At 35.7% G+C, this 16,321-nt stretch overlaps 1 protein-coding gene across 1 annotated transcript in view; it reads left to right on the top strand.

The window, feature by feature from the left end:
* UVRAG (UV radiation resistance associated) overlaps positions 1–16,321 on the top strand; it is a 274,598-nt gene that overhangs the window by 114,604 nt on the left and 143,673 nt on the right. The window contains exon 7 of the mRNA XM_019726447.3: positions 2,294–2,399. Coding sequence (XP_019582006.3) covers positions 2,294–2,399 — 106 coding nt within the window. The remainder of the gene's footprint in view (positions 1–2,293; positions 2,400–16,321) is intronic.

Raw genomic sequence — 16,321 nt, 5'->3', positions numbered from 1 at the left:
CCTTATCTTCTAAATCACTGATTCAGTCCTCTGCTTCCTCTAATCTACTGTTGATTCCCTCTTTATTTCAGTTATTGTATTTTTTGTTCCTGACCAGTTATTTTTATGTTTTCTATCTCTTCATTGAAGTTCTCCCTGAGATCATTGAGTATCCTTATAACCAGTTTTTTGAACTCTGTGTCTGTTAGATTGCTTGTCTCCATTTTGTTTAGTTCTTTTTCTGGAGCTACGTTTTTCTGGAGCTACGTTCCAGCTCTTTGTCACATTAATTTTTTTATATTGTCTTATTGTTCTCTATTTCATTTAGTTCTGCTCTGATTTTTGTTATTTCCTTTCTTCTGCTGACCTTGGGTTTCACTTGTTCTTCTCTTTCTAGTTCTTTAAGATGTAACATGAGGTTATTTATTTGGGATTTTTCTTGTTTCTTGAGATAGGCCTGTAATGATATAAATTTCCCTCTTAAAACTGCTTTCACTGCATCCCAAAAATTTTGGTAGGATGTATTTTCATTGTCATTTGTTTCTATGTATCTTTTGATCTCTAATTTGTTCCTTGACCCAGTCATTCTTTAAAAGTATGTTGTTTAATCTCCATGTATTTGTAGTTTTTCCTGCTTTCTTTTTGCAGTTGGTATCCAATTTCAAAGCCTTGTGATCAGAGAATATGCTTGGTATGATTTCAATCTTCTTAAATTTGCTGAGGCTGATTTTATGTCCCAATATATGGTCTATCCTTAAGAATGTTCCATGTACACTAGAAAAGAATGTATAGTCTGATGTTTTAGGATGAAGTGCTCTATATATGTCAACTATGTCCATTTCATCTAATGTGTCATTTAGGGCTGCTATTTTGTTATTTATTTTCTGTTTGGATGGTCTATCCATAGCTGTCAATGATGTATTTAAGTCCCCTAGTATAATTGTGTTTTGGTCAATTTCTCCCTTTAGTTCTGTTAGTAGTTGCTTGGTATATTTCGATGCTCCCTGATTGGGGGCATAAATATTGATGACCATTACGTCTTCTTGTTGTATAGTCCCCTTTACAATTATGAAATGTCCATCTTCGTCTCATGTTATCCTTTTCACCCTGAAGTCTGTTTCATCTGATATCATTATAGCTACACCTGATTTTCTCTGGGTACCATTTGTTTGGAATGTCAATTTCCACCCTTTCACTTTGAGTCTATGCTTGTCATTGTAGCTGAGATGTGTCTCTTGGAGACAGCATATGGTTGGGTTTAGTTTTTTGATCCAATCTGCTACTCTGTGCCTTTTTATTGGTGAGTTCAGTCCATTTACATTTAGGGTGATTATTGATATGTGAGGGTTTCCTGTCATTCTATCTTTAGTTTTCTAGTAAGGCTGTGTCTCCATTGTTTCTTTGCCTTTTTGTTGTTGTCTATTATTTCTGTGTGGTGGTATTCTATGATTTTTCCCTCTGTTTCTTCTTTTATTACTGTATATATTTCAGTTCTGGATTTTTTTTGAGTGGTTACCCTTAAGTTTATGTAAAAGAAAGTTTGATATTTAGAGTATTCCATTTTCTTCACACTTACTTTCTCCTTTCCCATATTCCGGTTCAGGCCTCTACTCTCCCCCTTTTTATGTTTTGGTTGCCACAAATTGTCCCTGTTGATGGTGGTCGAATAGCCTCCTTTAGTATTTCTTGTAGTGCAGGTCGTGTGTTAGAAATTTTGATCCAAAAAAAAAATTTGACCATTTTTAATAGGTAAATTTATAAGATGTATATAACTTGAAGACAAAGAGACCAAAAGAAAACCATAATTAAACCAAAAAAGAAAATAGCTCTTAATTTTTTCAACGTTGCTTGTTTCAACGTGGCTGCTACTTTAAATCATCAGTTTTCTTAACTGAGATTATTAATTCTTTTTTTCTTTATGGATACCCATAGTAATATTCAGCCTTGACAGCAGTGATGTTCTCCTGGTGACTTCAGCAATCCACATAACTTCTCTTGGACATCAGTTTCCACATCTGTGAAATGATAGGGTTCAACCAGATCATTTTCTATGTTATCTTCCGGACTCCTCTGTGTTCTTCATTTTAGCTCTCAATGCGTCAGTGGCAGTTAGGCAGGTACAGAAAGGGTATTTTTAGAGCATTTTGTATTTCATTGTAAATATGCTAGAGAATTGTGAAACATTGAGTTTGGGTTCATTATTAATTGTGTTTATCATGGAGGGTTTGTTCTCATTTCATTCCATTTATATCTGTGACTCTGTGTTTAAGAGCTTATAGTCAACTCAAATTTTTCTACGACTTTTTATTTCTAGGCTTCATAGAGCCCAGTGTGCAATTAAACAGACTCAGGTAACTGTTCAGAAAATTGGAAAGGAAATTGAAGAAAAACTAAGACTCACATCTACAAGCAATGAGCTGGTACGTTTTTATATATTTGCCTGTTTAAACTCCTTGGTTTCTAAGTATGATCATCATATTCTTCTTATATTAATTTCTTTTTTTCCCCAAAAAAACTTTAGGTAGTTTTTTCTTTTGTTTCTTTTATCTTAATGTTTCACTGAGACTTGTATTGGCATTTAAATGTTGGAAACTTTGTCATCTGCTAATAATGTACACAATGCCTGCCTTTTTCTGCTAGATGAAACTTTAGATTACATAAAATTACTTAGAAGATAATTCAAAGCTATTTAATTACTGTCTTATAAATTGAACTCTAGACGGAACTGTTTAGTGAATGAAAAATAGCTGCCAGAAGAAAAACGAAAATCTTTAGGAACAACCTACTATTAAAAGATGAATTTAAAATTATTTGGATTAAACCTACTAATAAGCTGGTTTATAGGCAGTGTTCTCTTTTGTGAAATATTCTTTTAATGAGTCATTTCCAAAGAAATAGAAATTCCATCCCACATAGACAGATTTAAGATATATCTTGATTGTTCTTTTCTATTGGAGAAACAATATTTTTTTTTTAAATGAAGATTCTGTCTTTGTAAGCACAAAGGGGTTATAACTAATAAATTGAGCTTTTCTCAAAATGAAGCCACATGGCTATGGATAGCTTTTGATGGAATTTGTGCTATGAATTATGATGCTTAAAATTCAAATCCTAAATGAAGTCCTGACTAAAAATATTTAGCTATGTGTTTGCATAAACTCATTATCTTCCAGTTGTCATTTTTAGCACTTGGCAGAGGGGCTTATGTCCCCAAATGGAAATTTCATGTTTCCTTGAAGATTTGCCCAAGATAATTTAATAGATGAGCTATAGAAAAGCAGCAATGCAATTAACCCACACAGTCTTTTCGCTCATGGAATTTGAAATTAATGAATGAAAACCTATTTAAACTATATAAAATTGCTGATTTTGACCTATAAATAACAGTTGCATATAATTCAACCTAATATATAATAATGGCTAGTGCTGTACCTTGCACATAGCAGGCATACAAAATACGGTAGCTGCAATAACTATAGAAGTAATGCTTGCTATTTATATGACCTTTCTTGCCTATGGAAAATCTTCCATTTTGGAGAAGCTGTTAACTCACCCCTTGTAACTTAGGCCCAATAAAGGACCAAATTCCAGATGACAAATATATTGGAGGAGGATAAGAAACAGTTACTTTTAATCCTTTCTGTAGCATATAAAAATGCCACATTTTTAGAACCTTTGTCTGGGGGAAAATTGCTAGGTTTTATTTTCTTATCTTTCTCTCCCAAGGCAAGACTGGGAAATTATTTCATTAAATAGCTGCATATGCTTTGTCTCAGTATGAAAAAGTGTATGCTTAATCCTATTTTTCTACAATATAAGTGGTGACATACAGAGCAAGGTGATAGAATGTATGAGTTTGAAGAGGTCAGGTTCAGAGGTTCACTGTGCGTTTTATGCTGCCTTGTCAACATCACTGGAAAAATTCATTGGATTTTTGAACTGGAAGTGAGCCTAGAAATCTAGTTCCCTTATAAACCCACTTAAAACCACACCTACCTCAGTACATTCTATCCCTTTCTCTTCTTTATTTTTATTTATACTATTTATTATCCTTAAATATGTTATATACTTTACATTTGTATCTCGTCTGTCTCTCTAAACTATGTGAGGGGAAGGATTTTTGTCTGTTCTTTTTCCTCACTGCTGTATTCCCCAGTGTCTAGAAAAGTGTTTGACACCTAATAGGTGAATAGGTGCTCAATAAATATTTGTTGAATTTCAGAATGAATCTAGTGTAATTTCCTCTTATAAAAGGACAGGAAAAATGAGGCCTGAAGAAAAGAAGCAACTCTCCCATAATCATTTGAGAAAGAAATTTTGGTTTACTTGTCTCCTTTCAGGGAATAATGCCATGTACTTGTTAATAATCTACTTTAAGATTCACCTGTGGCAAATTAGGAACTTTTACTATTATCTTTTTTTCCTCATTCCCTTTCCATATTGGCCCAAGGTCATCATACTCCAACCCAAGCATTCTCAATGTATAAGAATTAATTTTAATTTTAAGTATAAATACAATCAGAAGGCATATTTGATACTGAAAGAAATACGATTACCTTCCAAGATCAAATGTAATTGACTTTGTTACAAGAAATTGGGTTCATACTTGGTGACTTTCAAAGATTTGGCATCTTCTCACATTACATCAATGTCCAACATAAATTTTTTGGCATTTTATTATGTTTCTTATGAAATTTCTGCTGTTGTAATCTTGAAGTTTTATTTATCTGTTTTGGATTTTGTCATATGCCTTTCCTGTATCTGTTGAGATATTTGTATGTTTCTTTTACATTATGATGGTGAAATACATTGATTGATCTTTGAATGTTAATCCAACTTTGCATTTTGGGGAAAAGCCCTTCTTGTTAATGATGAATTATTCTTTTTATGTATATTACTAGATTTAATTTTCTAAAATTTAAAGGATTTTGCATCTAGTATATTCATGAGGAATATTGATCGGTAGTTTTGTTTTTTTGTAATCTTTTTGTCTGCCTTTGTTGTCAGGGTAGTGTTGGCCAAATCTAGTGAGTTGGGAAGGATTCCCTCTTCTATTTTCTGGAAGAATATATATAAAATTGGAATTATTATTAAATGTTTGGTAGAATTTACCTCTGAAGCCATTAGGGTCTGAAGTTTTCTTTATTGATTTTGAGCTAGGAATTCAGTTCTTTGATACCTGTAGTGTTATTGAAATTTTCTGCTTCTTAAACTTTGGTAGCTTATGTCTTTCAAGGATTTGTGCATTTCATGTAAGAGGTCAGTCGTTTTAATTTTAGGTCTTCTAATGGATTTGTAGTGTTTTCTTATTTTGGTTTATAATTATATTTCTATGGTGAACATTTTTCATATCTTTGTTGGTCACCCATGTCTCTTAAGAAATATAGATTTAAATATTTTATTTTATTGTTTTATAAATATTTTATTATATCTTATTTATTGTTTTATTTAATATTATGTCTTATTTATTATTTTATTATATCTTATTATATTTTATTATATCTTATATATTATTATATTTAAATATTTTCGCCCATTCAGAAATAAACTCTTTATTTAGATTTACAGAAAACTTCAAAAGAAAGAGAGTTTCCGTATGCCTTTCATCCAGTTTCCTCTAACATAAGCCTCTTATAACCACATTACGTTTGGTAGATGTGATGTGGTACATCATGAAATCAAGAAATTAACATTGATACATTACTGTTACCCATGGACTTTATTCAGGTGTCCCCAGTGTTTCTACTAATTCTTTTTTATAAAATAAAAAACTTTTTACAACAGTTTTAAATTTATAAAATTATTACAAAGATAGTACAGGGAGTTACCTCGTATACCCCACATAGTTTCTCCGTTAGTAACACCTTGCCTTAGTATGGTACGTTTGTCACAATTAAGCTATACTGATAAATCATCATTAACTAAAGTTCATGCTTTATTTAGATTTTCTTAATTTTTACCTAGTGTCACTTTTCTTTTCCAGGATCTCATTCAGGAAACCACACTACATTTAGTAGTCATGCTTCCTTAGACTCTGCGTGATTGTAAAACTTTCCCAGACTTTCATTGTTTTTGATGACTTTGACAGTTTTGAGGATTACTGGTCAGATATTTTATAGAATATCCCTCAATTGGGATTTGTCTGATGTTTTGCCGTGATTAGACTAATGTCCTTTTCTCGTTCAGTATCCAGTCTAGGATACCACATTGGATTTGATCATGATGTCTTCCTAGATTTCTCTGATCTATGACAGTTTCTCATTCTTTTATATGATTAAGTCACCATGACGAATCACTGTTTTTATTAACCTTGATCACTTGGTTAACGTACTGTCTTCCAGATTTATCTACTATAAAGTTCCCTTTCCATACTCAGTTTTTTGAAAAGAAGATACTAAGTCCAGCCTACACTCAAGCAGAGGGGACCTAAGTTTCACTTCCTGGAGGAGAACTATCTATACATATTATTTGGGATCCTTTGTGAGAAAGATTCATCCTTTCTCCCGCCATTTATTTATTCAATCATTTATTTATCAGTGTGCACATGTGTATATTTATTTTATACTTTATGTTATAATCCAATACTATGTTTTTTATTTTCTTGCTCAAGTTGTGGCATTGAGAGCTCTTTCAGGTTGGCTCCTGTATCCTTTTGACATGCCTTCATCTCTTTTTTGTTTGTTGTTTTAAAGCACTTCCTTAATTTCTGGCACTATATGATCTAGGCTCATTTTGTATTTTTTCTGTCTCATCTGTAGAATCAGCCATTTCTCGAAGGAGTCCTGTTCCTTTCATTGGATAATGGTATTTAGAAACGATCTGGGCGCTGGTTGTGCTTGTTGCTACTGGGTTTTAACTGCTTCTAGGCCCTCTCAGTGGACAGACCTGGTATATGAGTACACAAGTATCTATCTCTCTATATATATATTAAAATAAACATGTTCATACTAATATAGTCAACCCTAACACCACAGGTTTCGATCTAGCTGTTCCCCCTCACTTTATTTGTAGTATCTTTTTCTGATAGTGAGAAACCTGGCTCCCATTATCTACAATTTATTTACTTATTATTTTTCACTCTTAGTATACATGTAAAGTAGTTTCAGATTTTTTTCCCCTCAGTTTTAAATGTGATTTTTGTCTTCTTATGTTGGAGTTAGAGAGTGTGTGTGTGTGTATTTTCTTCTCCCTAGATGCAAGTCCTTTTTCTGATATGTGTGTTGGGAATATTTTCTTCCAGTCTGTGGCTTGCCTCTTTATGTTCTTAATGATGTTTTCTAAAGAGCAAGAGTTTCAAGTTTGATGAAATCCAGTGTATTTTTTAAAAATTTAATTTACGGTTCAGGCTCTTTGTGTTCCTTACAAGAAATCTTTGCCTAACCCAAAGTTATACATAAATTTTCTCCTGGGTTTTGTTCTAGAAGTTTTATAGTTTTGGGTTTTACATTTAGACCTATGATCCATCTCAAGTTAGTCTTTTTTGTACAAGTTAAGCAAGATAATTTTTTTCTGTATGAATATCCAGTTGATTTAGCATCATTTGTTGAACATTCTTTCCTGTCATTTAAGTGTTTTGTAATGTTTGTCTAAAAATCAATTGATCACATATGTGTGTATGTATTTCTGGATTCTCTGTTTTGTTCCATTGATCTATATGTCTATCTTTCACCAATACTAAACTCTCTTATTATTATAGATTCGCCGTCTTAAAACCAGATAGGGTAAGTCCTCCAACTTTGTTCTTCTTTTTAAAAATTCCTGTGGATTTTGTAGGTGCTGAGTATTTCCAAGTGAATTTGAGAATCAACTTGTCAGTTTCTATAAAAAAAATAGTCTGCTGGAATTTTGGTAAGGATTTGTAGATCAATTTGTGGAAAATTGCCATCTTAATAATATTAAATTCTGCAGTCCATGAACATGGCATATATCTCTTTTATTTAGATTTTTCTTTGATTCTCTCAATAATATCTTGTATCTTTTTCTCTGTAGAGATTTTGGACATCTTTGGTTAGAGTTATGTATAAGTATTTTATATGAGGGTTTTTTTTTGGACATTATTGCAAATGGGATTGTTTTTGAATTTTTGATTCTCATTTGTTTGCTGCTAGTACATAAGAATACAATTTATTTTAATTTAGTAAACTCATCTTACAATCTTGTTATATTAACTTTTTAGTTTAGATAGTTATTATGCAGATTTCTTGGGATATTGTATGTAAACAATTGTACCCACAAACTTGGACTGCTTTATGTGCTTTAATTTTTCTGCCTTATTTCAATAACTAAGATATATAACATATAGTACAATGTTGAACAAAAGTGTTAAAAGTGGAAATCCATTCCTTGTTCCTGATTATAGGGAGAAACAATTCATCCTTTCTCCATTAATGTTAGCAATGCCCTTCATTGGTTTGGGGAAGTTCCTTGTTACTCCTAGTTTCTGAGAGTTTGTATCATGAATGGATGTTGAATTTTGTCAAATCCTTTTTCTGCATCTATTGAAATGATCATGTGATTTTTCTCCTTGATTCTGTTAATATGGTGAACTATGTTGATTTAATTTCAAATGTTTAACTAACATTGCATTTCTGGTATAAACCTGAATTGATTACAATATATAATCTGTTTTGTATCTTGCTGGATTTGATCTAGTAATAATTTAAGGGTTTTTGTGTCTATATTTATTAGAGCTATTGGGATGCAATGTTTTAAATTACTTTCTCAGATTGGTATTAGGATTATGGTGTCCTAGTAAAATTACTTGGGCAGTATTCCTTTTTCCTAGTCCATTTTGACCAGAAGCAGAAGTCTGGCTTTTAATATTCTCTAGTACTATGTTGAGATTTCATATCTTTTTATGCATTATAAGACTATTTTACTTATTCTCACTCAGCGTATTTATAATAGTGCCTTTAAAGTCTTTGTCTGATATTTCTAACATCTGGGTCATCTTGGGGTTGGCATATGTTGGTTGTCTTTTCCCTAGAAAGTGAGTCACATTTTCCTGGCTCTTCATATATTGGGTAATATTGCATAGTATCTTGGACATTGTGCATGTCATCTTGTGGAACCTCTGGATTTTGTTAATTTGCCCTGAAGAATATTGATGTTTTTATTTTAGCAGGTAGTTAATTTGGTTAAGCTCAAACTACAGTGAACATTGCTTCACATTTTAGTTTAGTACTTTTACCCTTAAGCATAATAAATGTGTGTTTGCCTCATGCATATATGGTTTAGGATTCAGTCAGAGACTCGGATTTGGTTTAAACAGAATTTGGGGTGCCTATTCTCTGGCTTCCTCCATTCTGGTGGCCTTTATAACCTGATCTGTTTGCTCGTTCTTTTGACCAGAAAAATAGTTGTCTTTCTGTGGAGTTTGACTGCAGATAACCTCAGGGCAAAGCCACAGAAAAGGGAAAATTCACTGTGTTGGTTGCTTGCACCAGGTTCTGAGTCTCCTCCAAAATCTGCCTGCCATTGATCAATCTCTAGAACCCTCAGATAGTAGCTTTTTGTATTTTATCATGTCTATAGCTGTTATTTATGCAAAGACCAGTTTGTTAGGTGCTCATTCTCTTATACCAGAAGCAGAACTCCTGTATGTTTTATTATCATATACTTTTGATATACTTTTTGCGTTATCTTCCAGCTGGACCTGGTTTCTAGGCCTGACATTGCTGCAGTGTATGAAATTAATGGGTTGGATTAAATATTTTCTAAGGACATTTTCCCCTTCCCTTAGTAGGTGCAATGGAAACAACTTATAAATGACATTTAAAAGCAAATTTGTTAACTTATAGGACAACTGCCAACTTTTTTTCATATTGTTAACTATTTTCTATTTTGGTGAGAAAACTGACATAGATGAGTATGCCCTGAGCCACCAATTCTCAAACTTTTTAGTCTCAAGACCCTTTTTACACTCTTAAAAATTATAAAGACCTCAAAGAACGTAGGGTATGTCTATTGATAATATCTAGGTTAATAAAAGACCAATGGATTCTCACATTTATTTCTGCAGTCAATCTGTTGTGATATCACAAAATTTATAGATTCTGGGAAACTCTACTATACAACTGAGAAAATTAGAGAAAAAAGGAGATAACAGTTTAGTATTATGATGAAAATATTTTTGATCTCACAGACTGAAACGGTCTTAGGAACGCTCATGGTTTCCTGTACCATGCTTTGAGAACTTTTGCCTAAGGCATTTTAGCTCCAGTGTGATCTATGAGAAGAAAATTGTTTCCTTTAATATATCATTTATAGATTAGTCTGTCATGCTGAAATGAATCTTTGACATTGCCCATCACTATTTTTGTAAAGACCCATAAATAGGAATGTGTGTGTTTGCAAATAGATGAATGTATCTGTGATTTTCAGATCAAAGAGTGATGTATAAAAATACCAAGATCCAATTAAAAGTGATCCATTAAAGATGCACGTGTGACATTAACTATACATGTAAAACTAGAGGCCAACTGAGTCTGGGGCTCATGCTGCCTGCGCCACTCAGCCAACAGACCGACACAGGAGTTGGGTCATAGAATAAGCGTTTATTATCAGAGCACTGTGGGCTGAGAGGGCAGCGGTTTAACACCTTTAAACGCTGCATTAAATTTATTCCATTAAATACCCCAAGACGGACATTTTCAGTCCATCTTGGGGTATTTAATGGAAAATCTGTGTGTTCCTCCAGAGGCTGTGTGATGATTCCAGGAGTGTGCATAGAGCCTTCCCTCTGGCCGCGTGATTCTCTGGTGGAGTCAGTAACCGAGGAACAATGATGGGATTAGCCTGGTGGACCATTGAGATTGTGATCAATGTGCCTAAGAGTACTAATCATAAATTTCAGGGAACTGGGAGGGACAGAGGACATTCCAAGCTCAGGCCACAGGGGTGTGATCTATTGTCAAGTGATAGGTAGGTGAAGGAAAGGTGAGGCCGGGGATGCAGAGAGGCCTCTGCTATTGGGGTGCCAGCCAGGCTTTGCTTCAATTCCCCCCATCTCTTATTCATTTTATGCCTATAAAATTAGTATGGTGGCAAGGATAGGGGACGATGACCTTTCTTGGCTGCTTCCTGCTGAGCGTGGGCAGTAGAGTTTCTTGCTAATCTATCACAGTGCGGAGGGGGCTGTTTATGGCACATCCCGCAGTCAGAGAGGCTATTGCACCTAGCTATTATATCAGAAAAATTTTACAAAGATGTTAGTTTCTTATTCTCCCTAGAGGAGTCCAGGGAAGAGGAGAGCCAAATGGGGTTCAATGATATCCCAGGTGGGGCACAAGTAGAGAGGCACTAATGAACAGCTCCAGCAGTTCTGTTTGAAGAGGAGCTTTGGGTCCAATTGACTCCTAGGAATAGGAATGACAGTCTTCCTTCTGGGGGAGTCCTGTGGAGACTTAAATGACATAAGTTTGTTTCGAGTGAAGTGCACCCAGCCACTGACTCTGAAACCCGACAATGGTTGGGGTGCTCGGAAAAACTGCAAAGGGTCCCTTCCACTTAGGAGCTAACTGGTTTGTTAGAGACCTGGCCCTCTCTAGGTCCCCTGGTTTTCCGGGGCTACAATGTGTAGAGGGGTCGATCTGGGGGAGGTACTGGTCCCCCATATTTCCTAAGTGTCTGCGGAATCTCTCCCAAGTTAACAGCATAGGAAATAAGCAGAATTGAGGTTAGAATCTCAGCAACTAGAGCCGGGGTTTAGAGGTCTCCTGACAAAACTTTCCCAGAGTCCTTTTTAAAGTCTGATTTGCTCGTTTTACATTTCCTCTAAGGTATAGGTCAATGGTAAGGAACAGGCTTGCATATGAGCCCAAATTTAGGGACTTTATTTCTCCACATAACTGAGCAAGTTTCGGAGGAAACAGGTCCAGAGTGAGCAGTCAAGACAGAATAAATGACTTCCGTATCAATCAGGCAATTAACAGTCTTAACCTGCTACATCAAGGGCCACCCACAGTCCTCCCCTGTGGTGAGATTAGCCTCTTTCTCCTGGGGGGCCGCTGGGACCCTCAGGCCTGTCTTGGTCACAGCCACTTGAAAGGATGGAGTTGTCTCTGTTCTTTTCAGAATGGGATAATCTCTCCAGTGCCCTTTTAGTTTGCATAGGGGGTACAGCTGTTTTGGAGGACCTCTTCTGGGGCTTCCGGGGTGGCCCTGAGGTGACCCTGGCCTTGGCCTGTCTATTAACTGCAGCCAAAAATCTGGCCTGTCTCTGGCCTCGTCTTCAGTCTCACTGTTCCTTTCTTTCCTCGTTTTCCCTGTCTCGGTTGTTAAAGGCATTTAAACAAATTCCCTGGCCTTCTCTAGGATCTGAGTCTCTTTATCAGGGATGTAACAGTGGTGCCAGAACCATTATAATAATCCTGTTAGGTTAGGGAAAACATTAGGCTAAGTTTCCTTATACTGGTCTATACTCTGACGCTGATGAGGGAACATGAGCTCCAGCAGTCCTGAAATACAGAAGTTTACATAACTATTTCTTGAGTAACTAAAGACCTAATTAAGACAATATAAAACATAGAAAATTACTTTGATGACACATATAATCTTTGCTTTTCAGGCACAAAACTTTTTTGTAATATTATAGCAGACCAATAATTTAATAAACGTCTTATTTAGCAAAGAAAAAACTTAACTCTAATTTTTGCACCAGCTTACTTTTGATATTTACATTTACTTAATTGCATTTAGCTTAACCATGTATAAAATTCTCTCAAGACTTTTCTTTACAAACCTTCTATAACTTTCCCAGTCCCTGTTAGTTTGTCCCCTCTCACTCATTCAGAAATAACCACCCTTAGGACAGACTACTTTCTTTCAGTTCCTTCAAAACTATATTTCTGTACCTTATACCTTCCTTGAAAACACACATCATTTTCTTTCATATAAATGAGAATCCATAATCTTCAGAACCTTGATTTTACTGATAACTAAAAGCAAGCAATTAGCATTTCCATTGGCAAATCCAGGAATTATATATATATATATATATATATATATATATTTTTTTTTTTTAACTTTTATTTATTTTAAGTGTGTTTTTCAAGGCCCCTTGGCTCCAAGTCAAGTAGTTGTTCCAATCTAGTTGTGGAGGGCGCAGCTCACAGTGGCCCATGTGGGGATTGGACTGGCAACCTTGTTGTTAAGGGCACCGCGCTCTAATCAACTGAGCTAATCAGCCGCCCCCAGGAACACATTTTTAACCTTCAAAAGCATAGGCTTTTGTAATAAAATACAAGATATATTTATTAACACATCTTAATTTATCTTTTAACGTTCCTGTGACAAGAAGCCAGAAATAGATGAACTCAGACCTATCTAATAATTAATATTTCAGTATTTCATTATTTGGAAATACCTAGATATTCAATTATTTTTATCATTTTACACAACTTAGCAAAACTAAAATCTTAAGTTACCAACAGATGCTGAGAAACCACATCCAAACATCCACACTACATTATTATTACTGAAGTTTCATCTAAAACCTTATTTTAGTTAACATTTTATTAGTTCTTAAATCTATGAGATTTCAAAGTTAATTATTACTCAAGCTATTTTCTTTTTTTCCCCCCTTCTTCCCGCCTCTCCCCCTCCACTCCAGTTCAAGCTGTTGTTTCTCAGTCTAGTTGTGTAGGACACAGCTCCCTGGCCCATGTTGGTATTATGAGCCTTGTGCTCCCCCTGGCTGAGGCAATCGGTCGCCTGACGTTGGTAGGCGGCTCACAGCAGCTCATGGCAGCTCTTGCCAGCTGCCGGCCACTCACACTGGCCACCAGCCACTCATGGCAGCAGCACATGGTAGCCCACGGCAGCACACAGCAGCCCGCGGCAGCCCATGGCAGCTCATGGCCAACCTCCAGCAGCCCAGCTCCAGGGAGAGCCGTTGTTCAGAATCTTAGATGTAGAGGGTGCAGCTTACTGGCCCATGTGGGAATCGAACCAGCAACCTGGGCATTAGGAGCATGGCGCTCCAGCCACCTGAGCCACCAGGCCAGCCCTCAAGTTTTTTTCTTGACAAATTTTGAAACAGAGATAACATATATTTTTGTAAACCCACGTAAAACGAAAGATACTATATTTAATGTTAATAACCTTAAAAGACATGTCTATTTAACCAAAAGTTAAACCAGCGTTAGTATCAAAATATTTTCTTAGATCATATGATCCTGAAAAGTACTTGGGTTAGTTTTATTAATTGACTTTATTTAAGTGCTTAATCTTTTTTTCTTTAAGCCAATCAAATATAATCTGGTAATACCGTCCACAGGCAAAAACATTATATATAAAACATAGACAAACACAGATATCAGAGATCATATACTTATAAACAGAACTATTAACAATTGCAAAGAGGACCTAAGATCTTACAATTGCCCCTACAATTTCAAAGAGGCTGGAATAAGGGGTGGGGGTTCTGGCTTGTGGCATTAGCTGCTCGTTTTTTAAGAATGCCTATTTTCTTCCGTTACCTCAGCTTCAGGCATTCCTGGTTATAAGTGGATTAGGGGTTGGGTGGAGTCCCCTTTTCTCTGAACTATCAGTTTTGTTCTCTTCTTTTCAGGGTCTATCATAAAGACTTATATTAGGTTGGTGCAAAAGTAATCGTGGTTTTTGCAGTTATTTTTAACCTTTTAAACTGCAGTTACTTTTGCACCAACCTAATACATAAGAAATTTAATCCTATTTTCCAGACCTCTAACAGAACAATTTCAGTTGCAAAATAGTATAATAATTCAATGAACCATTGAGCGGCCAGCGCTCTCCAGAATCTAATACCATGTTTCCCCGAAAATAAGACCTGGCTGGACCATCAGCTCTAATGCGTCTTTTGGAGCAAAAATTAACCTAAGACCTGGTCTTGTATTACATTATGTTAGGTAAGACCCGGTTTTATATTATAGTAAAATAAGACCGGGTCTTAGGTTAATTTTTGCTACAAATACTCATTAGAGCTGATTGTCTGGCTAGGTCTTATTTTCGGGGAAACAGTGTATACATTAGCCAAGCAGTATTGCAATAGAACATTAATTTCCTTTTGGTCAATGGCTTATAGCCATAGTTTTGCCAATGGCCTAAAACTTTGCCCATTGGGCTCTAGGTTGGGATTGAAACCTTAGATCCCATTTTTGAGCTTGAACAAATACAGCTGGACTTCACACACACACACACACACACACACACACACACACACACACACACACAGATCCAAGTATTCCTTGAATCAGACAGACAAAACCAGAAAGACTAACTTTGGATCCGATTACCAAAACCAAAACTAAACCTGGCCAGGCACCAAATTGTGATGTGACGTCGTCTTACTCCATATACATGGTCCATATTTCATCTGGTCCATAGACTGTCAGACAGTCGGCCAGCCACATGATTCTCTGGTGGAGTCAGTAACCCAGGAACAATGATGGATTAGCCTGGTGGACCATTGAGACTGTGATCAATAAGTCTACGGGTACTAATCTTAAATTTCAGGGCAATTTTCTAAAACAGGGAACTGGGTGGGACTGGGGACATTCCAAGCTCGAGCCACAGGGGGATGATCTATTGTTAAGCTATAGGTAGGTCAAGGTGAGGCTGGGGACTGGGAAAGGCCTCTACTGTGGGGGTGCCAAGCAGGCCCTGCTTCACATGCAGTAAACAGGTAAGCAGAATAGAACACAGAAACCCATTAGAATATACTTAGGGAACATTAAGATCTTTGAGTGTTTGACTTAGATGCATTAGAAAGGGTCAGAACCAGATCCCATGTGGACAGGGTGTGTTTTACGCATCAGAAATTACAGCTAGCAATTCTGGTTTTGAATGACTTGATATATTTCTGTAAATGGGCCAGTTTCTGCACATGGATCATAACACAAATACACTATGCACACACCTTCCTGTATTAGTTTAGTATTTAGATTAACTTGTACCCTTAGTGCTTTGATTCTGAAAAACATCCTAATTTGAGTGCACACTCAGGAATAGGGCAGATTAACCCCCTACCTGGGCATATCTCTGTGTTCTCTGAAGAGTTGCTTTCCTTTTTTTCTATTTTTTTCTCATGCTCAGGTAGAATTAATTCACTTTATATATTTTGTGGAAAAATTCAAGTTAAGGAAATTGAACACCTCTTTGTGTAAAAAGATTGCTTCCTAAGAATTTACATATTTCTTTCCTCAGTGATGTAAAAACACCCTAGGGCTTCCTTATGACATTATTGGATTACTAAAGAAATGCAGATTGTTTCTTGGTTCCTTTTTCTTTAATGATGGACAATCTCATTAAGTTTCATTTCAGTCTTTGTTTTTACAGTGGGTTGGCAGGGCTTCTGTCTTAA

This window comes from Rhinolophus sinicus, chromosome 14, assembly GCF_057876585.1.
Source record: "Rhinolophus sinicus isolate RSI-liver-muscle chromosome 14, RSI-T2T, whole genome shotgun sequence".
In the NCBI taxonomy this organism is placed as follows: Eukaryota; Metazoa; Chordata; class Mammalia; order Chiroptera; family Rhinolophidae; genus Rhinolophus; species Rhinolophus sinicus.
This window is presented reverse-complemented; position numbering and strand designations above follow the sequence as displayed.